We start from the raw sequence: 27797 nt of genomic DNA, 5'->3' as shown, positions 1-27797 counted from the left end.
TGCTGAGCTGCAGTCAAGTGACCCTGGGCTTATCTGGCCATCTGCTGCCAGCACATTGAATGCAAGGACAGCCAGACAGAAGACGCCCTGTCTAAGTAGTTAGTACAATGACTTTAACACCAAAAGTTTCCAGTTACACAGTCAAGAGTGAGTTAGGCATTTTAAGCTCCCAGGACCTCAAATCAGAGCTCCTTCAGCCTTACTTTAGAGGGGGGAAATCGAGGTCAAGGAAAGTAATAAGGGGAAGACCTCTCATAAAGACCATGGCAGAGGCTCCCCAGAACCTGGACTTCCCCTACCCCCATCACAACCATCAAAGCATAATGTCCAACACTGTATGAACTTTCACACAAATACAGAGATGCCGTGTACTAGTCATCGAATACACTGCTGTGTAACAAATGACCCCCCAGAATGTAGCACCCTAAATTTTAGCAATAAACACATACTGTCCACATTTCTGTGGGTCAGGAATTCAGGAGCAGCTTAGCTGGATGGTTCTGGCTCGGGTCTCATGCGATTACGTCAATGTGTGCTGGGTGCAGTCACTTGCAGCTGAGGGTCCCCCTCCACACTCACTTATCTGGCTGTTGGCAGGCCTCAGCTCTTTGCTGGCTGCTGGCCGATGTGTGGCCAGTGGGCCTCTCCCGGGCTGCCTGTGTGTCCTCACAACATGGCAGCCAGCTTGCCCAGGAAGAATGGTCCAAGAGAAAGCCCAAGACAGAAACCTAGTCTATTTTTTTTTTTTTATTGCTTCAACAATTTATTCATTCAAGAGACAGAACGAATAAACCCATTTTAGAAAAAATGGACTGAGGACAAAAATGGGTGCAGGGCAAGGATAAGGTAGATGTGGCCTCCACCACTTCCCTACGTATATAAAAGAAACTGCAGTCTTTTATAACCTGTTCTCAGAAGTGACATACCCTCCCTCTATCCTCCACTGGCCGCACCAGAGGAATGACATAGGAGACTACACACACGCACACACGCCATGTGAATACCAACAGCCATCACTGTCTTGGAGGCTGGCTACGGACTGTCCTGACTGCCTGGCTTTATTTCTGAGTGACAGGACTCACTGAGTGTGAGTCTTTACCAAACGCATTCTGAGTTCTCAGAGCCTGGGCCTCACTCATTTCTTCCCGTTTCTCTTTTAGGTCCCACAATGAAACTGAAACGGCTCACGGTTTTGGAGAAGTACAAAGATATCATTGACTCCTTTTACCAAGAGCAAAAAATGTAATCGAGGGCCGCGCTTGCAGTTTCTACAGAATAGAGGGCAGGCCTTCCGAGCATCTTCCTGAGCCCCAGGTCTCCTCAGTCTGGCGCAGGCATTTCTGGCAAGTCTGTTAGATCTCCAGGTCAGGGCACAACACCAGCTCTTCATTTACCAGGTCTTAGACCAGTAATAGCTGACAATTCTGAGAAGCTTCATGTGTGGGTAGTTTTAATTCCGTTTCAGTATTGCTTTGTGCTCAGGTGACAAGTGAGATCAGCTCTCCTTCTAGAACGAAAGGGCTGATCATTTTTGGCCTTAGTTCCAGGTAGATTAACCAGCTGCTAGTTCACAGACAAGACAGCCGGCAGCAGGCTGTGGAGCCGGCGGGAGGGAGATGGCTGAAACTGCTCTTGTGCGCCACAGGGAAAGCAATCACTTACAACTCACCTAGTGACCTGACTTCCTCTGGAATCACGGTGGACACTGCAGACCCTGTTATTCCACTACCCGGCACTCCTCCGCCACACACATGCCAACTGACTGGATGCTTAATAAAAATGCTGCTGCCTGTTTGACCCTATTTAATGTGTAATTTGAATATTAAACCTTTTAACAGAACTGTCAACAAGGACCCGATTTTTTTGTTAATTGAGCAGGTGGGACCAGTGCAGGCAGTCATGGGTATTAAACTCACAGGACTGTGGACAGCAGACGTGAGTGACCACTGGTGCCCTGGAATAAACAAAGGTGCAGGATGGGGTTAAGTGGAGCATTCTCGTAAAAGCAGCCAACTCTACATTAGCCTGTCACCACCAGCCCACCCCACTTCCACTCTGAATACGGGAAGCAGCCGTTCTCGGTAGCAAGCTGAGCCAACATGACTGAAGGCCTCTGAATGGGAAACAGGTGGAGAAAGCAAACATCTCAATCAGTTTTGGAATTTTTATTACTTTGAACCCAAGAGCCACTGATAACTAGCACAATCCAATGAAACCAAGGAAGCAGCAGCTTAAACAAAGGAAAATACATTTAAGATTATAAGTCTGGTTACAAGCTTAAAAAATGACCCAGACAGGGATATTGTTGCTAAAAAAAAATCCCCTTGTGACCTGGGTACATTCTGCAAAGCCACAGGTTTGCAATGTTACACAAGGGTCAAGGGAGGGCATGAGTTGTCTTTGGTTGTGGGGCCACTGGGTAACGGTTCATGAAAACAGTGAGTGTCTGAGGATTAAGAAAATCATGCTGCAGCAGAGGGGAAGGGAGAGGAGGGCAGGAAGGGACAGGAGATGCCTGAGGGTCAAAAGCTGGGCCCAGCTCAAGCCCAAGCCCCAGCATGGCACAATTTTGTGAATCAACTCAGGCTGAGTCACCTGCAGTCTCTGCAATGTCTTCTTATACTGGTACTGCTGAGGCAGAGGGCAGTAATTGATGCTCTGGGAGATGAGAAGGGGCACTTGCTGAAATGTCAAACAGTCAGCATCCCAAGTTCCAATTGCAGTCAAAATACATGCGATCAAGCCTTTTGGCAGTATCGCCCCCAGCACTACCAGCTGCACTGTGGTCCATTCCCAGACAGAGACATGCATGACAGTCAGCCCTTCTGGCTCGAGATCAGGGGCTCAGAGGCTGCGACAACCCATGATGCTGAAAATGTATCCAATAAAAGGAAGTACTAGCTCTCTGCTTCATTAGAAGCTCTTGCAAAAAATATTAAATCTCAAGACAAAATAATTGAACACACAATACATTTGTATATTTGTATCCAATATATTACTTTTGTCTTATTAACAAAAATTATATCTCTCATTATATATTTCTTGGATCTGAAGTTTTTATTCATACTCAGTAATTTCTGTAAAGGACAAATCTGTCTCTATTTTGCATATCATTTAGAAATAACCACATTCACGCTTTTTGATGTGAACTTTCCCAGGAAATTTCTCTTGTGTCCATTTAGTTTTATGAGAGTGTCACTTTGTGCTATTATGTCAATATCTTGTTTTATTTCCATTATGTTTTTCATAAACCAAAGAAAATAAGGTTTTTCTTAAAAAGTTAGACATATTCTCTTGTTAATTCTGTATCCTGATATTTACAGCTAAAGAAAAACTATTTTAACTGAAGTGTAAAAGGGTTTAGAATAGCAAATTATACTGTTCACTTAAGAGTTTACAAAAAAAAAAAAAAAGTTTACCAGGTAGACACTTAATAAATAAAACAAGCACTTGGAAAAAGTTCTTTGAAAACAGACCTAGGGACATCCACCTGCATCTTTTGCACAGATTTTGTTAAGAAAAGGCCAGATCTAAAAATGTACTGTCAAGAAACAAGCAAACCATTGCATACATACGTAGGTATTCTAAATAGAGGTTTATGTGGTGTCCATTTGGAGCGACTGATGCAAATACCAGTTGTAGAAGCATTAATCTAAATCTTTTACTCGGCGACAGATTTCCTCTGTGAAGTCTGAGCATTTTGCATTGCCTCCTAAATCTTTTGTCAAGCTCTGAGAAAAGGAAAAAGCAAAAATAAAAAATGTATCCGCAAACTAAATTAAACCAAGGAGATTTTAAAGCCCTCAGGGAGATGCCACCTAGGCCAGTTACTTGGGTGCTCTTTCATTTAGTCCCTCATTTCAAAGCAAGGAACCACTCCACCACCATCTACGCAGCCAAGGAGGTTCAAGACCCAATCTCATAGTGTATACAACAGCACTCCACAAAGAACAAGGCACTCTTAATGCAAAGGGAGGCAGGGAGCTTTACATTTTCCCTTTGTTCACACAATAGACCCTAATATAGGTTGGTTAGTCATGGATGTTTACATAAAAGCAAATCTAAACAAGAAATTTCATAAAATCCTTGGGAAATTTGTAAAGGTTAAAAGACCTGAGACATATTCTGATCTATTTTGTTTTTATTTTTATTGTTTTTGAGATGGAGTCTCACTCTGTTGCCCAGGCTGGAGTGCAAGTGGCATGATCTCAGCTCACCACAACCTCTGCCTCCTGGGTTCAAGTAATTCTCCTGCCTCGGCCTCTGGAGTAGCTGGGATTACAGGTGCGCACCACCATATCCAGCTGATTTTTGAATCTGATCTATTTTTGGAGGCTGGGAAACAAACACGAAGGAAATATTTAAATCATTAACTCTCTTTTTTTTTTTTAAATAGAGATGGGATCTCACTATGTGGCCCAGGGCTGGTCTTGAACTCTGAGGTTCAAGTGATCCTCTTGCCTCAGCCTACAGCTCCAACTACAGGCATGCGCCACCACACTTGCCTAAGTCATTAACTCTTAAACCCCCCTCTTTAGGAAAGAAAGCCTCCCATACAACTGATCAGCTTATCCTTTCTTTCCTGCATGCAGACCCCAATATATTTAATTCTCTTTATCTTTCCATCCTATACAATAAAAAGGCTCACTGTGTAATTCAGGTATCTCTCTGCTGGGCTGTAGATTATAACTTTCCAAATATAATTTCAGAATAAGAAAATCATCTGACCTCCAATGTGACTATCAGCCTGTTAAAAACAAGGCTGAATTTCTTGCATTTTTGCCATATGATATAATTTGAAGTTACAGACTTTTTTTTTTTTTAACAGAAGGGACCAACTTTGAAGATACTATGCTAAGTGAAACAAGCCAGACTCACAGGACAAACACTGTATGATTCCATCTACATGAGGTACCTAGTCATAGAGACAGGAAGCAGAATGGTGGGTGCCAGAGGATGGAAGGAGGGGGAAGGGAAGGTTACTGTTTAATGGGTGCAGCGTCTGTTTGAGAAAATGAAACGGTTCTGAAGATGACTGATGGCGAGGCTTACATTACAATGTGACTGTACTTAACATTACTATACTGTATACCTAAAAATGGCTAAAATGGCAAATCTTATGTTATGCATATTTTTCACAATTTCTGTTAAAAAGGACCTCAAATTAGGGATGAGTCTTCAAGTGCATTACCTCTTCTCACTTGGAATAACCCACCACACTCCTTCCATGGCTACAATTGCTTATGAAGGCAGTGAAGCCTGTTAGGTAAGGGCCAGACTGGGTGTTAATACCAACTTGGTCATTTAGGAGCTGTAAAACCTCAGATGAATTACGTAATCTCTCTGTACCTCAGCTTCCTCATCTTTAAGATGGAATTACAGTATCTACTTCACAGAGTTATAGAAAAGCTTTGCTGAGATGATAAAGAACTTAAAAGTTGCATAAGTATTCGATTAATATTAGTTATTACCTTTATAAAACTTCTGTATTGCTTTTGTATTATAGATGCACATAGTGTAACATATAAGACTACTATATTAGAGGCACATCTGCATCTATATCTGCCACTAGATTCCCAGCTCCTTGAGGCTCAGCATCTTACCCTATTCATCATTTTACTCTTCACATCTTATAATGGACAGTCAATAGACGTTTGTTGTGAAGAGGAAAATGTTGTCTATAAAAATCAATGAACTTGGCTGGGTGCGATGGCTCATGCCTGTAATCCCAGCACTTTGGAAGGCTGGGGCGAGAGAATCACTTGAGGTCAGGAGCTAATTCGAACCCAGCTTGGCCAACATGGTGAAACCTCATCTCTACTAAAAATACAAAAATTAGCCATATATGGTGGCACACGCCTGTAATCCCACCTACTAGGAGACTGAGGCAGGATTATCTCTTGAACTCGGGAAGTGGATGTTGCAGTGAGCCGAGATTGCAACACCGCACTCCACCCTGGGTAACAGAGCAAGACTCTGTCTCAAGAAAACAAAATCAATGAACTTGGCCAAGGTCACACAGCTAACAATAGGATAACTGGGCCTGTACCTGAGGCTGGCTCCCAAACCACTGCCCTTTCCACTGTACACTCATGTCGCTGTATCAGTGCTTCTTAACCTTTTTTGGATGAAATATCTAGATCCTCACCTCAGAAAATGCACACATGTGCACACATACCCCGTTTGATCTGGGGACCACGTTAAGAATTCTTGTTCAACATCAAACGCTTGGGCCTGCTTGACAACTATTATCCGTCTCTGTCCTTTCACTCAGATAAAACACACGGAAGCAATGCATTTTACCCAGCACAAGTATGTCGAGATTCCTGTTACCTTTCCATCCTTAATTGTAGCGAAACATGCGGCCTCAATTCTCGCAGCGTGGTCAAAAAGTCCCATGTGGCGCAGCATCATCACGGCACTGAGCAGGAGGGCTGTGGGATTTGCCATGTCCTTGCCGGCAATGTCTGGAGCCGTCCCATGAACCTACATGTTGGGAAAAGCAGCATCATCAGGGGAGAGACAAGAGCTAACAGGCCTCTTCTGGGGCAGCTGGAGTCTTAACTATCTTTCCTCAGCAGTAGAAAATATGCACTGAAAGCTACTGCGGGCAATACATCTGACATGGACTGAAGGAATAAACTCTGGGTTGGGTGTGGTAGCTCACACCTATAATCTCAACACTTTGATAGGCCAAGGCAGGAGGATTACTTGAAGCCAGAAGCTCAGGACCAGCCTGGGCAACATAGTGAGACTCCATCTCTACAAAAAAATTAAAAATTAGCCAGGCCTAGTGACGCATGACTACAGTGCCAGCTACTTGGGAGGCTGAGGCAGGAGGACTGCGTGAGCCCAGCAGCTCAAGCCAGCAGTGAGCTATGATCATACCAGTGTACTCCAGCCTGGGTGACAGAACAAGGTCTCAACTCAAGGAAAAAAAAAAAAGAAAAGAAATAAAGCCTTGGAGAAATAAAAAGCTAATTTTTTTAAGTATAAAACTATGGACTAACAGTCTTTTTCAGTCAATCTTTGGTAAAATATTTTAAGGAAGGAAGGATACATAATAAATATCAGAGGGAAATGAAGAGATAAACCAAGCATGTGTGTGTGTGTGTTTAAAAAAACAACAAAAAAAACCAGCTGGGTGCAGTGGTTCATACCTGTAATGCCAGCACTTTGGGAGGCCAAGGAGGATGGATCACCTGAGATGGGAGGCCAAGCAGGATGGATCACCTGAGATCAGGAGTTCGAGAACAGCCTGGCCAACATGGTACAACCCCATCTCTACTAAAAATACAAAAATTAGCCAGATGTGGTGGCACATGCCTGTAATTCCAGCTACTTGAGAAGCTGAGACAGGAGAATCACTTGAACTTGGGAGGCAGAGTTTGCAGTGAGCCAAGATCATGCCACTGCACTCTGGCCTGGGTGACAGAGCAAGACCCCATCTCAAGAAAAAAAAAAAGCATCATTTTGTTTTGACAATCTGAAAAAGTGGAGTTAAAGCATACTTATACAGATAACTACTCCTGAGTTCACCCACTGTTCTGACCTGAGTTCTGCTTCAGGTGTCAGGGTCCTTACCGACTCAAAAATTGCAACCCCATTGGCTCCAATGTTGCCACTTGGTGTCACACCAAGACCTCCAATCAATCCTGCACACAGGTCACTAGGAGAAGAAAAGCATTTCAGAGGATGTTTTGAAAACCACAACATCTCACCTAGGAGTCAGATTTTAGTTTTTAATTACCATTCTCCACTCAAAGGAACTAGCGATCTTTGAATAAATGGCTGTTTCCAGGGCTAAGGTTAATAAAACACAGATGATCCTAGAGCATCCTAGTGTGCCAGAAGGCAAGGCAAGGTTCAAAGAATGAAGGACCATGTCAAAAGGACACAGGAGACACGGTGAACGGATCCTTGCCAGCCAACTTGGGACAACCTAGGCATCAATATACATGATTATAATGACGGATGTATCACTGAATAAAACGGAAAACCACGTCCATGGCTGGGCGCAGTGGCTCACACGTATAAATCCCAGCACTTCGGGAGGCCAACCTGAGCAGATCACCTGAAGTCAGAAGTTGGAGACCAGCCTGGCCAACATGGCAAAACCCCATCTTTACTAAAAATAGAAAAATTAGCCAGGTGTGGTGGTGTACATCTGTAATAATCCCAACTACTCAAGAGGCTGAGGCAGGAGAATCACTCAAACCCAGGAGGTGGAGGCTGCAGTGAGCCACTGCACTCTGCACACACTGGAGTGCCACTATACTCCAGCCTGGAAGACAGTGCGAGACTCTATCTCAAAAAAAAGAAAAGAACAGAAAAAAAGAAAACCATGTCCATACTGACAGATAAACAAGAAAAGCATTCTTCTAGTAGAGTGCCAAGTCATAAATATAGAAAAAATCATGGGCTCAGAAAATCACCATTTGGCCAACATCTTATGTCTCTCTGTGTGATTGTGACAGAGAGACAGAGAGAGGTACAGATGTGAGATATAGTTAGGTTCCTCTTCAAACAGAGTACCCAGTTCACCCATTCTTTATTCTTCAATTCCAAGAACCCCTCCCCAACCTTTGCTGCACCCCAACCCATCTAAATATGCCTAGGCATGCCACAGCACAGTCCACGTTCCTTTCCTTATGTGGAAACAGGCTAGCTTTCTAGTCTCTCATAGGCAACCCCTTCCTCCCCTCCCTTTCTCCTACATCACACGTTTACCTTATGTAGGAAAGTTTAAATGTTTAGCCAATCAGGACTAGTTTAGATTGTGCAGTCCAACCCCAGCCAGTTGGGGAAAGACACAGAGGCAGAAGCTGCCTTAGGAATAAAAACCCCTACTCTCCTTTGTTCTGCGTGCTTTCATGGTGACCAGACCAGCGAGCAGCACCCTTCTGCAGAAGTAAATTTGCCTTGCTGAGAAATCCTTTGTTTGAGTGCTTGTTTTCTTTGCGTCTCCTGAGATTTTATTTCCAACACAGACAAAGGAGGAGAGGAGGATAAGGAAGGGAGGAAGGAGAAAGGGAAGGAAAATGGGAAGGAGTAATAAAGTAAATTTGATAAAGCATTGGCATCTAGGGAATCTGGAATCTGGGTGCTGAATACAAGGGAATTCTTTGTACCATTCTTACAACTTTTCTGCAAGTCTGAAATTATGTCAAAAGTTACCAAAAATTGGTAAAAATGACCACCCACCTACCTAGCTATACATAACAAAACCGTGAAATCAATCAACCAATTAAACATTTGAAAACTGGGAAGTCAGGTAATGATTGGGAGAAGGAACCCAGTGATGATTTGGCAAAAAAAATGAAGGAACAACCCATCCAACATGTAATCATTCATCCCACAACCTGAATTGTTAGAATTCAACTCATACGCTATAACAAATACCCTATTTTATAATACTCGATTGAAAATGTTAAGCCGGCCGGGCGCGGTGGCTCAAGCCTGTAATCCCAGCACTTTGGGAGGCCAAGGCGGGTGGATCACGAGGTCAAGAGATCGAGACCATCCTGGTCAACATGGTGAAACCCCGTCTCTACTAAAACTATAAAAAATTAGCTGGGCATGGTGGCACGTGCCTGTAATCCCAGCTACTCAGGAGGCTGAGGCAGGAGAATTGCCTGAACCCAGGAGGCGGAGGTTGCGGTGAGCCGAGATCGCGCCATTGCACTCCAGCCTGGGTAACAAGAGCGAAACTCCGTCTCAAAAAAAAAAAGAGAAAAAAAAAAAAAGAAAATGTTAAGCCATAATTATTTTAGGATGTCTATTAGTAAATCATAGGCTAAAATAAAAAGGTGGTGGCCAGACTCACCTAAGGATGTCTCCATACAAATTTGGCATAACGAGAACATCAAATTGGGAAGGATCTTGTACCATCTACAAGGAATACATTTGTGCATTTAGTAATCAAAATCTGCAACACCCCCACCACACACACACATACCATTCACCATAAAAAGTAGCAGGTAAGTGTGAATATATACTTACATTCAAACATACTGTATCCAGGTACATCTCATTAAATTTAATATCTTTACAGTTTTCTGCAACTTCCCTGCATTTTTGGAGAAAAAGCCCATCTGACATCCGCCTGTATTTAATCAAATAAAAACTGCTGAAAAAAAAAGTCTTACAGAAAGAAAAGAATCAAATCAAAGAAGTAAAGTAAGTTTGAGAAATTTAAGTTCCAGAAGCCAAGCTACCTGATCTCAATTACAATAAAATTATTTCTTAGGTAGTTAAATAAAATATAAGCTGCAAATGTTTTAGGATCCTTCTGGAAGTACAAAAGGGTAAAGATGTAAAATAGCTTGATCATAATAGAGAAGACTATATTTTTATAGCGTTATCTAACAAGACTGAAGAAATATCCACTAATATTATTAAAATCGCTTTAAACTGTTAACATAATAATTTAAATGGTTTTACTATTTTGCATGTTCAATGCTTTTCTTAGGTTAGGAAAACTGTTAATACATTCAGAGAAGGACTCTGACAGCCTCTGGATGAAAATTTAAATTGCCAGAGTAACACATCAGATACTGTTAGCACTACTTTAAGCCTCTGAGTTTGTGGCCACTTCAGAGACACTCCTACTATTCCACTTCTAAAATATATGCTATGTAGCCTCTGCTATGCGGCCAGACGTCCACAGCATCTGGGGACCCAGAGGCTCCAGCTTCCTTTTCTGATAACCCTCAGTCCCTCCTTGAGCTTCCAGGACCTGAATCCCCATCCCTCTTCATTTGCTCCTATCATTCGCACAGGAAACAGGAGACTCTGGGACGGGCGCAGCAGCTCACGCCTGTAATTCCAGCACTTTCGGAAGCCAAGGCGGGCGGATCACCTAAGGTCAGAAGTTTAAGACCAGCCTGGCCAACATGGTGAAACCCTGTCTCTATCAAAAATACAAAAATTAGCTGGGCATGGTGGCATGTGCCTGTAGTCCCAGTTACTCAGGAAGCTGAGGCAGGAGAATCACTTGAACCCAGGAGGCAGGAGATTGCAGTGAGCCATGATCGCGCCACTGCGCTCCAGGTTGGGCAAGAGAACGAGAAGACTCCGTCTCAAAAAAAAAAAAAAAAAGAAAAGAGGAGGCCGGGCGCAGTGGCCCACGCCTGTAATCTCACCTCTTTGGGAGGCTGAGGCGGGCGGATCACGAGGTCAAGAGATCGAGACCATCCTGGACAACATGGTGAAACCCCGTCTCTATTAAAAAAATACAAAAATTAGCTGCGCGTGGTGGTGTGCACCTGTAGTCCCAGCTACTCGGGAGGCTGAGGCAGGAAAATTGCTTGAACCCGGCAGGTGGAGGTTGCAATGAGCCGATATCATGCCATTGCACTCCAGCCTGGAACAGAGCAAGACTCTGTCTCCAAAAAAAAAAAAGGGAGTCTCCAGCAGAAGAAAGATGCTGGACCTTCACATTGCTACAAGGATCCTTTTCTTTTTTTTTTTTTTTTTTTTTGAGACGGAGTTTCACTCATGTTACCCAGGCTGGAGTGCAATGGCGCGATCTCAGCTCACCACAACCTCCGCCTCCTGGGTTCAGGCAATTCTCCTGCCTCAGCCTCCTGAGTAGCTGGGATTACAGGCATGCACCACCATGCCCAGCTAATTTTTTGTATTTTTAGTAGAGACGGGGTTTCACCATGTTGGCCAGGATGGTCTCGATCTCTTGACCTCGTGATCCACCCGCCTTGGCCTCCCAAAGTGCTGGGATTACAGGCTTGAGCCACTACTGCGCCCGGCCTCCTTTTCAAAGATATTAGGAATCAAGGAGCAAGCTGAAGAGACGAAAGGAAAGCCCTGTCACTGCCCTCCCCACAGCAAAGCCCCGCAAGGAGCTCACATGATGTTGGCTTTGTGCACCGCCGTGACGTTGCTCCGGTGGTTGTTCCGGGCGTACTCAAATGCAAACTCAGCAATGCGTTTACTTGCTGCCTCGGTGATGAGCTTGATACTCTGCACGACTCCATCAACAATCTGCAAGAGAGGAAGTCCTGCCTTGCTGGAAAGAGTGTGACAGCAACGTGGTGGGAGACAGCGCGTGTGGGGCATAGACAGCAACGTTTGTGGCATGTCTGCACAGTGTCAGCTAGCATGACTAATCATACGCTGTCAGTGGGGCTCATGTTAATCCCAGCCCTATGAGGTATTATGAGCCCCACTGCACAGATGAAGAAAACTGAGATGCAGAGACAGTCACCTGAGGAAGAGCAGACCTGTGAAGCGGGGGATTCAAAATTCAGAGGGCATACTCCCAAGCTTGTGACCTGAACCACCATGCCTTATTCCTCCCGGCATCTGTTTGAGTACTGTCGACCAGACACCCAGCACCAAGACAAACAACCACAACTCCTCAGAGAAAAAGCAGATCTGTCTCTGGGGTCCCAGATGCACAGAAAGCAGTCCAAACAGGAATAAAACGGAATCTGGAGTGAACATACCACATGCTCAATTCCACTGTATTCTCCTTCTGTGTTCTCCCGAATGGTCACAATATTTACATCGGTGTAAGGGGTTTTATAGCCTTCGATAGAGACACATGGTCGGACATTTGCATAAAGGTCAAACGTTTTGCGCAGCAGTAAATTCATAGATGGGTGACCGGCTGCTATTGGGGTCTTCAAAGGGCCTGTCATACAGAAGAAAACCCAGATGACAATAGAAGATACTCTGGTCTCACGTGTGACCTACTAACCCACCTGGGCTACCTTGTGAAATGTGTTCTGTCTCTAATTCACCCTCTACCTGAGATTCAAATGAAGAAGGAAGATTTCCTCATGGGAGCTCTCTGGAACATTAACTGCACTTCTTAAGCACTTCCTGAGGACCAGGCACTGCCCATGTGCTTGACATGATCTAATCCTTACCATCACCCTGTACAACAGCAAGTTTGTTACTGTCATTTTAAAATGAAGAAAGGCCAGGCGCGGCGGCTAACACCTGTAATCCTACCACTCTGGGAGGCCGAGGTAGGTGGATCACCTGAGGTCAGGAGTTCAAGACCAGCCTGGCCATCATGGTGAAACCCCATCTTTATAAAAAATAAATAAATAAATAAATGAAGAAAAAAGAAACTAAGAATAAAAAATTTGCCCAAGCCTTCTAGCCAGTAAGTAGCAGAGATGAGATTCAACAATTGGTTCTATCTGTGGTTTTAAAACCTATGCTTGCTGGGCATGGTGGCTCAGGTCCTGTAATCGCAGCACTTTGGGAAGCCAAGGCAGGTGATCACTTGAGGTCAGGAATTTGAGACCGGCCTGGCCAACGTGGCAAAACCTCATCTCTACTAAAAATACAAAAATTAGCTGGGCATTGTGGCGCGTGCCTAAAATCCCAGCTACGTAGGAGGCTGAGGCAGGAAAATCGCTTGAACCCAGGAGACGGAGATTGCAGTGAGCCAAGACCACACCACTGCACTCCAGCCTGGGCTATACAGTGAGACTCACAAAAAATATAAAAATAAAGCCTATGCTGAATTTAAATCTGTCACATGCTAGCATTTTTGAATCATGGCCTTAAACATGTATTAATTCAAATAATGATAAAAATGTAGGCCAGGCACAGTGGCTCAGGCCTGTAATCCTGACACTTTGGGAGGCAGACGCAGAAGGACTGCTTGAGCTTAGGAATTCCAGATCAGCCTGAGAAACATAATAAGATCCCATCTCTACAAAAACCTTTCAAAAAAATTAGCTGGGCATGGTGGCACACCCAAGTAGCACTCCCAGCTACTTGGGAGGCTGAGGTAGGAGGACGGCTTGAGCTCGGGAGGTTAAGACTGAAGTGAGCTGTGATCATACCACTGCACTCCAGCCTGGGCGACAGAGCAAGACTCTGTCACAAAAAAATAATTAAAATAAATAAATATAAAAATGTAAAAATTAAGCAAAAGATACATATAGTTGAAGATAAATAGAGATACTGTCATTTGGTATCATCCAGTAATATTTTAATGTTTTTACTGGGGAGAAAAATGTCCCAAATATATAAAGCATCTTACTATGATAGTTACTACATAAAAGAATGGCTTTACTTTCACAGATAGGCCTTATTTAGCTTAAAAGCATAAATTTTCAAACTATGTATAAACACCTGTAGCAGAAATCCGTAAAAATCCCCATCTCCACTTCAGTGCTACCTTTCAAGCCCATCTTGTTCTTATCCATGGACTCTTTAGCCTCTGGAGGGATCATCCACTTTCCTCCAGGTCCTTGGATGGCAGTGACGTTCCTCTCCTCCCACTGAATAGGTGCCTAGATGACATGTCACAGAGCACAGTGAGCTGGAGAGACTTAAAGGAGACTGACATTCATACAATTCAGCAATGCTGATTGAACCTTTTCAACTTTGTTTCTGAGATGGAGTCCCACTGTGTTGCCCAGGCTGTAGTGCAGTGGCACGATCTTGACTCACTGCAACCTCTACCCACAGGTTCAAGCGATTCTCTTGCCTCAGCCTCCCGAGTAGCTGGGATTACAGGAGTGCGCCACCACACCCAGCTAATTTTTTTTTTTTTTTTTTTTTTTTTTTTTTAGTAGAGACAGGGTCTCACCATGTTAGCCTGGTATTCAACTACTGACCTCAAGTGATCCACCTACCTCGGCCTCCCAAAGTGCTGGGATTACAGCCGTAAGCTACTGCGCCCGGCCCTTTTTCAACTTTGTAACTGCTAAAAACAATAATGGTCTAGAAAGTTCCTGGCATGCAAGAAGAGATGTCATTCTCTAGCAGGCCCAGAGGGATTCTCCACATTACCCGTGCCCAGTCACCACTCCCAGCCAACATTTATTTTTTTTCACAAGGGTTCTTAACAGTGGCTAGAATTAGAATATCATAAGGAACAGAGGAATATCGTTCATAGAAACATCATATAGTACTGATGCATGGATGAAACTTGAAAGTATCATGCTAAGTGAAAGAAGCTAATCATAAAAGACCATATATTATAAGATTCTATTTATATGAAATGCCCCAAATAGGTAAACCTATAGATACAGGAAGTAGATGAGTGGTTACTTGCCTAGGGCTGGGGAGGAAAAAGGGAAGGGGGTAGGGAGGGAGACAAAATGGGGAGTGACTGTGTAGGGTTTGGGGTTTCTTTTTGGGTGAGGAAAATGGTCCAAAACTAGATTGTGGTGATGGCTGCATAACTCTGTGAATGTACTAAAAACCACTGGATTGGCCAGGCACAGTGGCTTACGTCTATAATCCCAGCACTTTTGGAGGCCGAGGCAGGGGGATCACCTGAGGTCAGGAGTTCAAGACCAGCCTGACCAACATGGAGAAACTCCGTCTCTACTAAAAATACGAAATTAGCCGAGTGTGGTGGCGCATGCCTGTAATCCCAGCTACTTGGGAGGCTGAAGCAGAACTGCTTGAACTGGGGAGTAAGAGGTTGCAGTGAGCTGAGATTGTACCATTGCACTCCAGCCTGGGCAACAAGAGCAAAACTCCATCTCAAAGAAAAATAAATAATTAAATAAATATAAAAACCACTGGATTTAGGCCGGGCGCGGTGGCTCAAGCCTGTAATCCCAGCACTTTGGGAGGCCGAGGCGGGTGGATCACGAGGTCAAGAGATCGAGACCATCCTGGTCAACAATGTGAAACCTCGTCTCTACTAAAAATACAAAAAAATTAGCTGGGCATGATGGTGCGTGCCTGTAGTCCCAGCTGCTCGGGAGGCTGAGGCAGGAGAATTGCTTGAACCCAGGAGGCGGAGGTTGCGGTGAGCCGAGATCGTGCCATTGCACTCCAGTCTGGGCAACAACAGCGAAACTCCGTCTCAAAAAAAAAAAAAAAACACCACTGGATTGAAAGGTACATTTAGAAGCATTAATTAGGCCAGGAGTGGTGGCTGACGCCTATAATCCCTGCACTTTGGGAGGCCAAGGCAGGCAGATCACCTGACATCAGGAGTTCGAGACCAGCCTGGCCAACATGGTGAAGCCCTGTCTCTACTAAAAATACAAAAATTAGCTGGGGCGTGGTGGCATACGCCTGTAATCCCAGCTACTCAGGAGGCTAAGACAGGAGAATAGCTTGAACTGGGAGACGGAGGTTGTAGTGAGCCAAGATCATGCCACTGCACTCCAGCCTGTGCAACAAGAGCAAAACATCTCAAAAATAAAATAAATAAATAAAAGAATGAATTATATCTCAATAAAGCTGTTTATATATATATAATATTGTTTTATATATACAATTTTTTATTACAATATATAATAGTTTATAAACACACACACACACACACACACACACACACACACACAGGCTCAGTGGCTCACACCTGTAATCCCACCACTTTAGGAGGCCAAGGTGGGCAGATCACCTGAGGTCAGGAGTTCAAGACCAGCCTGACCAATATGATGAAACGCTGTCCCTATTAAAAATACAAAAACTAGCTAGGCATGGTGGCGTGCGCCTGTAATCCCAGCTACTCAGAAGGCTGAGACAGGAGAATCACTTGAACTCTGGAGGTGGAGGTTGCAGTAAGCCAAGATCACGCCACTGCACTCTAGCCTGGACAACAAGAGCGAAACTCCGTCTAAAAATATATATATGTGTATATATATACATAAATATTATATATGTTAAAAACATATTTTTAAATAAAATTTTTAAATACATTTTTTAAAGATATATTATATATATATATATTTTATTTTTTTATTTTTTTCATTTTTTCCTGAGTCTGACTACAGAATTTTAAAATTATCTACTTGTATTGAAGGCTGGGCTGTTAGAAGTAATAACACTCCATTCTTGATGAGAACACATCAAAAATTTTATTTTAAAGAGATTATTTCAAAAGTGCCTATACAGATTTTTGAAATACTAATTCAATCTTTTTTTTTTTTTTTTGTTTGCAAAACAGTAGGTGATTTGGCAGGGCTTAAAAGATCTTACACCCAGGCAGGACTTAAAGATCCACAAACACTGTAGTACTACTTTGATTACTTTACATATAACTGATGCCCATACAGGAGTTTAAACTGTCAACAACAGGAGCAGCCAGCCAGGTATGGTGGCTCACACCTATAATCCCAGCACTTTGGGAGGTAAAGGTGGGAGGATCACTTGAGCCCCAGAGTTCAAGATCAGCCTGGGGAACAGAGCGAGACATCGACTCTAAATTTAAAACAACCACCACGACAACAAAAGAACAAAGAAAGAAATAATGGCAGTAGCAAACACTGAGACACACACTGTTAAACTGACAATCTGTGGAGATTAACAAAAGACCTTACTCAATTTCATAGAAATGTGTACAATGCATCCTAAAGTTCACAGAATCCGACTGGCTAAGAAAACTTTTCAGTGAATCATCATCAAATGTGTTTTTTAAGCCCACTTACTTTGGCAGCATCAAAAATCTTCATAACTGCAGCTGAAATTTCTGGGCCAATACCATCTCCTGGAATTAAAGTTACTGTCTGAACCTGAACATAAAAAATCATCAAAGACGACCGTAAGAATTTTTATTTTTGAAGGCTTAAAAAAGAAAATTTTGACAGAGAAATCCACTTCATGAGATGTCTCAGAAAGATTCAAACACTGCTAAGAAAACAGACATACCTCCCCCAGGATCATCAGAGGGGAGGCAGGAATCAACAGACGAGAGACTCTGCAACCCTACTCTTTACCTGAGCTCACAGGTTTTAAAAAGAACCCAAATGATAGTCTTTACATAAAACAAAAACAAATTAAATTACCAAATAGATTTCCTAATTGATATTTCTTTTCAGACAAGCTGCAAAGAGACCAATTAATTCAAACCTTTAAAACCAAAGAAAGCAAAAAAAAAAAAAAAAAAAAAAAAAAATATTAACAATGGTCTCTCCCTAAAATTTAATGTTTCTCATGAAGCCAAGTGTTTTCCTTTCCTTTCCATTGTGATCCTGGAAAGCTTCTCATGCAGCTTCTTCAGTCTTGCAAAACACTTTCAGACATACTTCCAAAATACTACTGAGGTCTATTTATATACTCAGGGGAAATAAGACTTTCTATCAAGAGAGAGCTTCCACTTTTTCTTAGTTCGTCTATAAAACTGGCTGCTTGAATACAATGGGAAGAGAGTCTCTACCCTCTTCTGTTCAAAATTCATTTTTATCCCTTCCTGTCTGAACAAAACTGTATGGAATCAATAACACCGAGCTCTGTGGGGAAAAAGGAAAAACCTGTTCCCTTCACTCTGCTGGAAGCTGGAGGGTGCTAGGCCCCTGTAGTAGTGCATAGAATTCTAGCCTTTTTCCTCCTTCCTCTCTATATTGGGCGCAGAGAGTACACTGTGTCTCTATGTGAATATGGACAGCATTTACCAACATGCATCTGTCTACTTTTTCTTGTTTAAAAAAAGAAAAAAAAAAAAAAAAACTTTTAAAAATGGGATTATAGAAGGTCAGGAAAGGGTGGATCTGAGATGTTTGGGTGGGTTAAGTGGGCATTATGATAACATGGCTTCTCCTTTGGCATGTTTGTGATATTTGACAGACATTCTTACAGTTTAAGATGACACTTTTAAAATAAATTATATCCTAATGACGACTTGAGCCCTGCCATTCACTGTGAGAATCAGCAGAACCTGTAGGATCTTATTTGGAATTGACACTCTCTATTGCAATTTTGTTCCTGCTTCTTAAAAATGTTTCTTTTTGTTTCACTGGAAAGGAAAGACGATGCTCAGTTTTAAGCATTAAAAGTGTACAAGTTGCTTTGCTACAATAAAAGTAAATGTGTACACACACACACACACACACACAAACTGGCTGCTTAAATCTAAGAGTAATCAATCTACATAAGCTTGCAAAGTTGATCTGCAACCAAAGAGTATACGTGATCATACCTGCAAAGCCTGAGTTACACTTAGAACAACAAATTCGTGTTTTTATAATGTAACAGCAATGATTTATTCTAAGACTTCAGGCAAAATGAAGCCAGCATTTCAAACGCAGAAATAAAAATACGTAAGGGGAGAAGATCGGTACCACTTTTTCCATTTGGGAACCATATATTTTATTATCTTGGGACTTTACCCCTCCTAGGGGCTTGGCTTTTTTTCAATTCCAGTTGGTGGAATTGCATTTTTTAAAAATCACTAATTTAAGTTTTGTTGGTCCTTTGCTTCACAATCAGGTCTCCCCAGATAGACGGACTAATTATTTCTGATTTTTTTTCTGTACAACTGAAGAAATAGTTTCTTTTTTTTTTTTTTTCATTTTTTAAATTTTCTGTTTTTATTTTTTAGAGATGAGGACTCGTTATTTTGCCAGGCAGGAGTGTAGTGGCTACTCACAAGTGTCACCACAGCTCACTGCAGCCTCGAACTCCTGGCCTCAAGCAAGTCTCCCACCTCAGTCTTAGCCAGGGCTAAGACTCATACCAGTTTTCCTGGGTTGAAGAAATTTTTTTAATTAATATATCCTCTTATTTCTTCAAAAATATCCTCCATCAGATGAATTTTTTTTTTCAAATAAATAGCCTGAAAATTAAATAATAGCAGAGAGCAGTGATCATCTCATTAGCTTCCAGAACGTGTTTGAAATGCTAGCGTGGCTATCCTTGAGCTTGAAGTGCAAGTCCCAGCCTGCATTTTTGGCATAAGCAGAACCAAAAGAACTCTTTGGCTACTTCTTCCTGTTCTCCCAACATGTAGTAATAAATGTCATCAAGTCACCGGAAAATCTACTTTTCTTCCACAATACAGAAAGTAAGTAGAGGAAAAAATGTACTACAGTCTTGTCAATCTTTCATGGCATAGATGTTATATGGGAGTATAGGAATTATGAAATTCAAATCAGATTCTGTAAAAAGGGGGAGGGAATAAAAACAAAAATAGGAAGTCACTGACTCACAGTCTCAGAATGTTCCAAAAATGTGGTCAGCTTTTAAAGCACAAAACTCTAATGCTGGGAACTCTAAAAGCAGCAGATTTAATGAACAATAGATGATCTACTACTGTGATAGTCTACAAAAACTCTATGAGGAAAGCAGAAGCCTACAGGGCTCATAGATAATTGAGGCGTTCCTAACTTGCACTCAAATCTACTGGTTTTAGGGAAGCTCATAAAATAAAAATGCAAAGCAGGTTTTGAAGCTTCTCAACAATTTTCTCTCAACTTGTACTAGTTTTGAAAAAGACGGTCTCACCAAAATGAGATTGTGAAATAAAATAACAGGCTCAAGGGCACTTACTATCTATTTTTAACAAGGCTCCTTCAAGATATTAATGTGACAAACTTACATAGCCAGCCAGAAGATAATTCCTTCAAATGTGCAAGTGACCTAATAGATTCGTGCATGTCAGCCAATAATTTCAACATACATTATAAATATGGCCAATTTTCCCTAATTTTAAACGAATGGAGATAAAAGGCTATATTATAAATATATTAGAGCATCTTTCTTGAGAAACTTCTAAAAGGAAAAAATAAAAAACATAATTATACTCACACCACCAGCAAAACCTCTGGTCACCTGTTTTGGGTTGTGGAATGCCCCCAGCAGCCGAGAGACCTATATTAATATCAACAGAGAAATATCACGCACAGAATTAAACCACGTACAGTAAACAACAGCAAGGATGTCCTGATGGTTGGTTACGCTGCCACTTGGCACATTCAGTAGCTTCCCAGGAATACAAATCTCATGTATTAGCTCACTGCGGCAAGCTGTCTCAGATTTGAAAGCCTAAATATTCAAATTTTTACTTTAGATTGAGAACTTAAGTACTATATATTTTCAAAGTCAATTTAACCAATATAAGTTGTCAAATAAAAGATGCTGACAGCAGAATAAAACTTACTGTTTCAGCTCAAACATTCAGATTTTTCTCATTTGATCTGGATCGTTTTGTGCCAACATTCTTGACTATCAGATCAGGTCAATTTAGGGGTAACATATACTTTTAAAAAATTACCATTAATTTTAGAGCCAGGATGTTCCTCATGAAATCCCAAGCACAACTCATTCATTTCCTCTTCTTGTTTTAGGCTTTTTGAGATGGGGTTTCCCTAGGTTGCCCAGGATGGAGTGCAGTGATTATTCAAAGGCACAATTATAACTCACTGCAGCCTCCAACTCCTGGACTCAAGTGTCCCTCTTGCTTCAGCCTCCTGAGTAGGTGGGATTACAGATGTGCACCATGACACCTGCCAACTTGCTTAGTTCATAAGTGGAGGCACTGGTCCCAAAGAATAAGGATTTGCCTAAGATCATACAGTAAGTAATTGGCTGGGTGCAGTGGCTCACACCTGTAATCCCAGCACTTTGGAAGGCTGAGGTGGGTGGATCACCTCAGGTCAGGAGTGTGAGACCAGCCTGGCCAACATGGTAAAACCCCACTTCTACTAAAAAATACAAAAATTAGCTGGGTGTGGTGGCGGGCGCCTGTAGTCCCAGCTACTCAAGAGGCTGAGGCATGAGAATCGCTTGAGCCTGGGAGGTGGAGAGACCACGCACTCCAGCCTGGGCAACAGAGTGAGACTCTGTCTCAAAAAAAAAAAAAAAGGCAAAATGGAAACCCACAGACAGGTCTTCTGATTCCTGGTCCAGTGCTCCTTCAATTATACACTATATCTATTATTCCCCTGTGAATATTAAGAAATTACACTTTATAGTAAAATCTAAGAAAGTTCATTAATACCATCTGATGCCCATGTCACACAGAATAAAGACTTTAAATAAATTATTTGTTTCTTCTGATAATATAGGTAATGTGGTCATTATGGTTAGTTTGCTGGGACTCGAAACGGATATAAAAAATAAAATAAAAGTTACCCGGTAATCCCACCACACCAAGATATTACCATTGGTATGTGTTTTGTTTTCTTTTTCCAATTAACATTATCATATACCAGAAATACAAATTTTAAAGGTTGATTATAAAATTTAATAACTTAGTCCTTGAGAACTGGTACAAAGTCATACTACATTTTTTTTTTTTTTTTTTTTGAGACGGAGTTTCACTCTTGTTACCCAGGCTGGAGTGCAATGGCGCGATCTCGGCTCACCGCAACCTCCGCCTCCTGGGTTCAGGCAATTCTCCTGCCTCAGCCTCCTGAGTCGCTCGGATTACAGGCACGCGCCACCATGGCCAGCTGAATTTTTGTATTTTTAGTAGAGACGGGGTTTCACCATGTTGACCAGGATGGTCTCGATCTCTTGACCTCGTGATCCACCCGCCTCGGCCTCCCAAAGTGCTGGGATTACAGGCGTGAGCCACTGCGCCTGGCCAGTCATACTACATTTTTATAAACAATATAGAAAAAGAATCCAGGTACATAGACCAAAGGTATTAAAATGTATTTAATTTTTTTAACGGTAACTTTTTCTCCTGCTAGATACATGAGCAAAGATACATTTGTTATATCCTGTCTTGAATGTTTTTCTGGGGTCTGAACCTTAGCTGAAATATTTATTGGCATCTAACAACCAACAGCCAAGAAGGGTATGAATGAATTTTATTCTTTAATCTTCTGGTCATGACTCTGGACTGAAAATAAGACAGGGCCAAATCCAAAAGAATACTCTGTGGCAAAACCATTGGCCAAAATGTTAATCCTAGGGCATGATTCATCCACCAGCAAGTGGGCTGTTGAAAGGGAGGCCATTCAAAGGCTACGCTGTGACAAGAAAATTGGCATGTGTCCTTACTGCTCTCTCTCTGAACAAAAAAGAGAGGAAAGACATTCACACAAAGCAAACTCATATCCTTGTGACAGAAGACCCAACCAACCAGCCTGGGCAACAAAGTGAGATCCCGTCTCTACAAAATTAGCCAGATATGGTGGCACACACCAATAGTCTTAGCTACATGGGAGGCTGAGATGGCAGGACTGCTTGAGCCCAGGGGTTCGAGGCTTCTGTGAGCTATGATTATGCCACTGCACTCCAGCCTGCGTAACAGACTGAAAAAAAAAGAAGCAAGAGAGAAAATGGCCCAACCAAAATGACTGATTTTAAAATGTAAACCCATCCTACCTGCATATACCAGGGAAAGCAATGTAAACCCAGGGGTGTAAGAATTTGTGTTTTGTTCACTGTTGTATCCAGTGTCTAGAACACTGCCTGGCTCATAGAAGGCATTCGATAATTTAAAAAAACAAACAAAAAACCCACCTGAATCCAGCCTCAATCACATCTCTATCTGAAGAGTTTCCAACTCAGCAAATAACCTTAATACTTGCAATGATTTTCTTTAATGACCAGTCTTTCCCACGTATGTTATCTCTCTTGCATGATCTTAGAATAAAATAGTGCTGTACCTAAGTCAACACAACGACTCAGAACTTTTAAGTAAAATAAAATTTTCGGGCCAGGCATGGTGGCTCACGCCTATAATCCCAGAACTTTGGGAGGCCGAGTGGGTGGATCACCTTAGGTTGGGAATTCGAGACCAGACTGACCAACATGGAGAAACCCTGTCTCTACTAAAAATACAAAATTAGCCAGGCATGGTGGCACATGCCTGTAATCCCAGCTACTCAGGAGGCTAAGGCAGGAGAATCGCCTGAACCTGAAAGGTGGAGGTTGCAGTAAGCCGAGACTGCATCACTGCACTCCAGCCTGGGCAACAAGAGCAAAATTCCATCTCAAAAAAAAAAATTCCCAAAGCACCATTTAAAGGCAGTATTGGGATAAGCAGAGCATAAAATTGATATGAGGCCAGGTGCCGTGGCTCACGCCTGTAATCCCAGCACTTTGGGAGGCAGAGGCAGGCGGATCACCTGAGGTCAGGAGTTTGAGATCAGCCTGACCAACATGGAGAAACACCAACTCTACTAAAAATACAAAATTAGGCCGGGCGTGGTGGCACATGCCTGTAATCCCAGCACTTTGGGAGGCCGAGGCGGGTGGATCACGAGGTCAAGAGATCGAGACCATCCTGGTCAACATGGTGAAACCCCGTCTCTACTAAAAGTACAAAAAATTAGCTGGGCATGGTGGCGTGTGCCTGTAATCCCAGCTACTCAGGAGGCTGAGACAGGAGAATTGCCTGAACCCAGGAGGCGGAGGTTGCGGTGAGCCGAGATCGCGCCATTGCACTCCAGCCTGGGTAGCAAAAACGAAACTCCGCCTCTATAAAAAAAAAAAAAAAAAAAAAATACAAAATTAGTCAGGCGTGGTGGCACATGCCTGTAATCTCAGCTACTCGGGAGGCTAAAGCAGGGGAAATGCTTGAACCCGGGAGGCAGAGGTTGCCATCAGCTGAGATCATGCAACAAAACTGAAACTCCATCTCAAAAAAAGAAAATGATACTGACATGAGTCCTTTCTCCTCTCGCAGTCCAAAAAAGAGGGAAGAGACATTCACACAAAACTAGCTTACGTCTTTGTGACAGAAGACCTGACCAATCAGCCTACAGAGTGAGACCTCACTTCTATAAAATAATTTTAAATGTTATCCAGGTATGGTAGCACACAACAGTAGTCCCAGCTACATGGAAGGCTGAGGCAGCAGGAATCCTACTTTACAGAATACATACATATATATATATCACATCCTCTTATTTCTATAAAATCTGAAGAGAGGCCGGGTGCAGTGGCTCACACCTGTAATCTCAACACTTTAGGGGGCCGAGGTGTGTGGATCATGAGGTCAGGAGATTGAGACCATCCTGGCCAACATGGTGAAACCCCATCTTGACCAAAAATACGAAAAAAAAAAAAATTAGCTGGGAGTGGTGGCTCATACCTGTAATCCTAGCTACTCAGGAGGCTAAGGCAAGAGAGCTAGGCATTCGTGGCACTTTTCAGATGAGGAAACTGAGGCCAGGTTCATGGAGCCTGGACCAAAGCCCTGAACTTTGGACTTCAGATCCTGGGCCATCATAATCCATAGCTCCTCTTTTCCTTTTTTACCTTCAGACTCCCAACTTAAAAACATGTAAATAGTGTTGTGTTGTACAGTGGGGTTCTAAGATGAAGGTCTTGTAGTTACCCACGCAGAGGCATAATCTCTACTCACTGCAGCCTCCACCTTCTGGGTTCAAGGGATTCTCCTGCCTCAGCCTCCTGAGTAGCTGGGACCACAGGCATGCGCCACCACACGCCCAGCTAATTTTTGTATTTTCAGTAAAGATGGGATTTCACCATGTTGGTCAGGCTGGTCTTGAACTTCTGATCTCAAGTGATCTGACCACCATGGCCTTCCAAAGTAGAAGGATTACAGGCATGAGCCACCGCACTTGGCCACAAACAATCTTAAATGGAAACAACAGAGGAACTGTCCTGATTGAAACTGGCATCCAGCTCAGCACCTCCACCATCCTGGGGTCAGCCTCTGAGCCACCTTCTGCTCCAGTCCCTAAAGGGAGAAGCTGGCCCAGAAGCCAAATGACTCTGCCAAAGGTCACACAAAGAGTCCATGTCAGAGAACCTCATCTTCTGACTCCACAACCCAATACTTTCTGAATACCTACTATGAGGGGTTTTTCTCGTAGATCACACTAAAGGCAAAACGGATGTATCAGCACATTTGTTATCTCTTTCTTTTTTGAGACAGAATCTCGCTCCGTCACCCAGGCTGAAGTGCAGTGGCGTGATCTTGGCTCACTGCAACCTTCACCTCCCTGGTTCAAGCAATTTCCCTGCCTCAGCCTCCCGAGTAACTGGGATTACAGGCGCATGCCACCATACCTGGCTAATTTTTTTTTTTTTTGCATTTTTAGTAGACACAGGGTTTCACCATGTTGGTCAGGCTGGTCTCGAAATCCTGACCTCATGATCAGCCCACCTTGGCCTCCCAAAGTGCTGGGATTACAGGCATGAGCCACTGCGCACATTCATTATCAAGTGTTGCTTTATTGCCTCATTGTGAAAGTGAATGTGCCTACCAAAGATGAATTGGGTGTTAAATATAAGTTCAGAGATTAAAGGGCAGAGTTCAGTTTTCACAGTGACACAGAAGTTGCTTTACTTTCAGGAGCATATGTGACATAAGAGTTATCATCACAAGCAAATCTGGGTCGGAAGAGGGTGACAAAGTAGAATCTAGTTATTGAACAAACAAACAAAAAAAAAAACAGTTAATGATGCCCATAAAAACCACTGTCTGGGCCGGGCGATGGCTCATGCCTATAAACCCAGCACTTTGGGAGGCCAAGGCGGGCGACTGCCTGAGCTCAGGAGTTCGCAACCAGCCTGGGCAACACGGTGAAGCCAAAAAAAAAATTAGCAGGGCGTGGCGGCGTGCACGTATAGTCCTAGCTACTCAGGAGGCTGAGGCAGGAGATTTGCTTGAACTAGGGAGACGGAGGTTGCAGTGAGCCAAGATGGCGCCACTGCACTCCAGCCTGGGTGACAAAGTGAGACTTCTTAAAAAAAAAAAAAAAAAAAAACAAAGAAAAAAATGTTGGATGACCGAGATAAACATATTGACAGTTAAGAAAGCTTCAGATTTTTGTGTTCCTTCTGTACATACTAGGTGCTTTCACATACAATATTATATTTAATAAACTCTGTAAGCATAGATATTCACAGATGGGCATGTTAAGGCTTAGAGATGTCTAATAATTTGCTTAGAGTCACATAGCCAATCAGTGGCATTGCTAGGATTTAAATCTGAGACTTCTAAATTCCAGTACAGAGACCTTTTCATTAAATAACAGTGCATCTCCGGACCTCTCTTTAAACCGAAAAAAAGGGAGAAAAGTTGTATCAAATTTATAGAAAAACGTTAAATTGCTTATGGTAGATTTCTAGGGGACCACCCATTCATAGCAACAGGAAACCTGAGGCCTGATGGCCTGTACCCATAATTTGCTATGTGACCTTGGGAAATGGGAACCAAGACACCTAGGTTCTTCTCCCAGCTCTGACCCCAATCTCCTGTGTGACCTTGAGCAAGTTCTTCTTCAGGCACAGGTTAGTTCCACTGAGAAGCCAAGGAATTGCATAGATGATCTGAAAACCCTTTCCAGCTCGGGCATCTCAGCTGTCCAGGAGAGCTAAAAGCGTTCCCGATTGCAGGACTCCCACCAATGAAAGGTAAAAGGAAGGCTCTGCTGGTCTCCATCTCTGAAGATTCTGATGGTAATTCCAAGGGGTAAGATGCCCTATGTCCTTTAACTGGAAATAGCTACAAGAGCACCAGAGGTCAGACTGGGAAGAGCGCCAAGGGGGAAACAATCTGGTAGAGAAAAGGGTCCCAGGATTCTCTCAGCAGGGAAAACCTCCCAAGCTCAACGCCAGTGCCGTGGTCCCTGCGGTTCCTCCGCCAAGGGCCGCGTAGACCGCGGGGAAGAGGCCTGGGCGGTGCGGGGATCAGCCGGGAGCAAGGCCGCAGCCGGGGAAACGGCCCAGATGGCGGAGCCAGGGCAGCGGCTCCCGTGACCTTCCCGGGCTCGGCGCGAAGCCTGGGCTCTGGCCGGGGCGAATATGAATGACTGCAGCCAGGTCTCGGCAGGAGCAGGGCGGGCGCCCCCTGCCTCGACCCTGGCGCAGTCGCCGCCTCTGCGCTGCCGACCCGGCCCGGAGCGGCCCATATACTGCGAGCCGGCCACGAAGCGCGGGGCACGGAGGCCAGGACCGGCTCCCAAGCTGTCCCTGCAGACCGCCACCGCCTCCCTGTCTGGCACGCGCGCCCGCCCACAGCAGGCACGCGGTGGCTCTCCTGTCAGCCCTTGCGGCCAGCCTGCCTGCCACACGCCGGCCTGCCAGCGCTCACCTTGGAGATCCACGCGGGCCCAGCCATCGCTTCCCGTCCTTGCTCCGCAGCAACAGCGGGAGCAGCAGTGCGCAGGCGCCCGGCCCGCGCTCGGAGCCCGCCCCTG

The 27797-nt window shown here is 43.5% G+C and overlaps 2 protein-coding genes across 6 annotated transcripts in view; one reads left to right on the top strand and one right to left on the bottom strand.

The window, feature by feature from the left end:
* The window catches only part of ACSBG1 (acyl-CoA synthetase bubblegum family member 1), a 66063-nt gene extending 63137 nt beyond the window's left edge, over window positions 1-2926 (top strand). For 3 of the 5 annotated variants that reach the window (XM_032270675.1, XM_032270673.1, XM_032270672.1), the window contains one exon: window positions 1646-2319. In XM_032270675.1, the coding sequence (XP_032126566.1) occupies window positions 1646-1797 (152 nt within the window). In that variant the 3' untranslated portion in view covers window positions 1798-2319. Of the gene's footprint in view, window positions 1-1160 lie in introns of all 5 variants that reach the window. The other 2 variants (XM_032270677.1, XM_032270676.1) reach the window with 1 other exon arrangement.
* IDH3A (isocitrate dehydrogenase (NAD(+)) 3 catalytic subunit alpha) lies at window positions 2151-27797 on the bottom strand. Its single transcript, XM_032270678.1, has 11 exons — window positions 27692-27797; window positions 20476-20538; window positions 17382-17465; window positions 14162-14276; window positions 12465-12652; window positions 11867-12000; window positions 10003-10105; window positions 9827-9891; window positions 7585-7669; window positions 6334-6486; window positions 2151-3731 (listed from the first exon to the last, which is right to left on the bottom strand). Exons 1-11 carry the CDS (start codon window positions 27716-27718, stop codon window positions 3648-3650), a joined length of 1101 nt encoding a protein of 366 aa, XP_032126569.1. The 5' UTR covers window positions 27719-27797; the 3' UTR covers window positions 2151-3647.

Source organism: Sapajus apella, unplaced genomic scaffold (genome assembly GCF_009761245.1).
Source record: "Sapajus apella isolate SASKATOON/1434 unplaced genomic scaffold, GSC_monkey_1.0 scaffold214, whole genome shotgun sequence".
Taxonomy (NCBI): Eukaryota; Metazoa; Chordata; class Mammalia; order Primates; family Cebidae; genus Sapajus; species Sapajus apella.
Note: the sequence above shows the minus strand (reverse complement) of the source record. Positions and strands in the feature narration are given on the sequence as shown.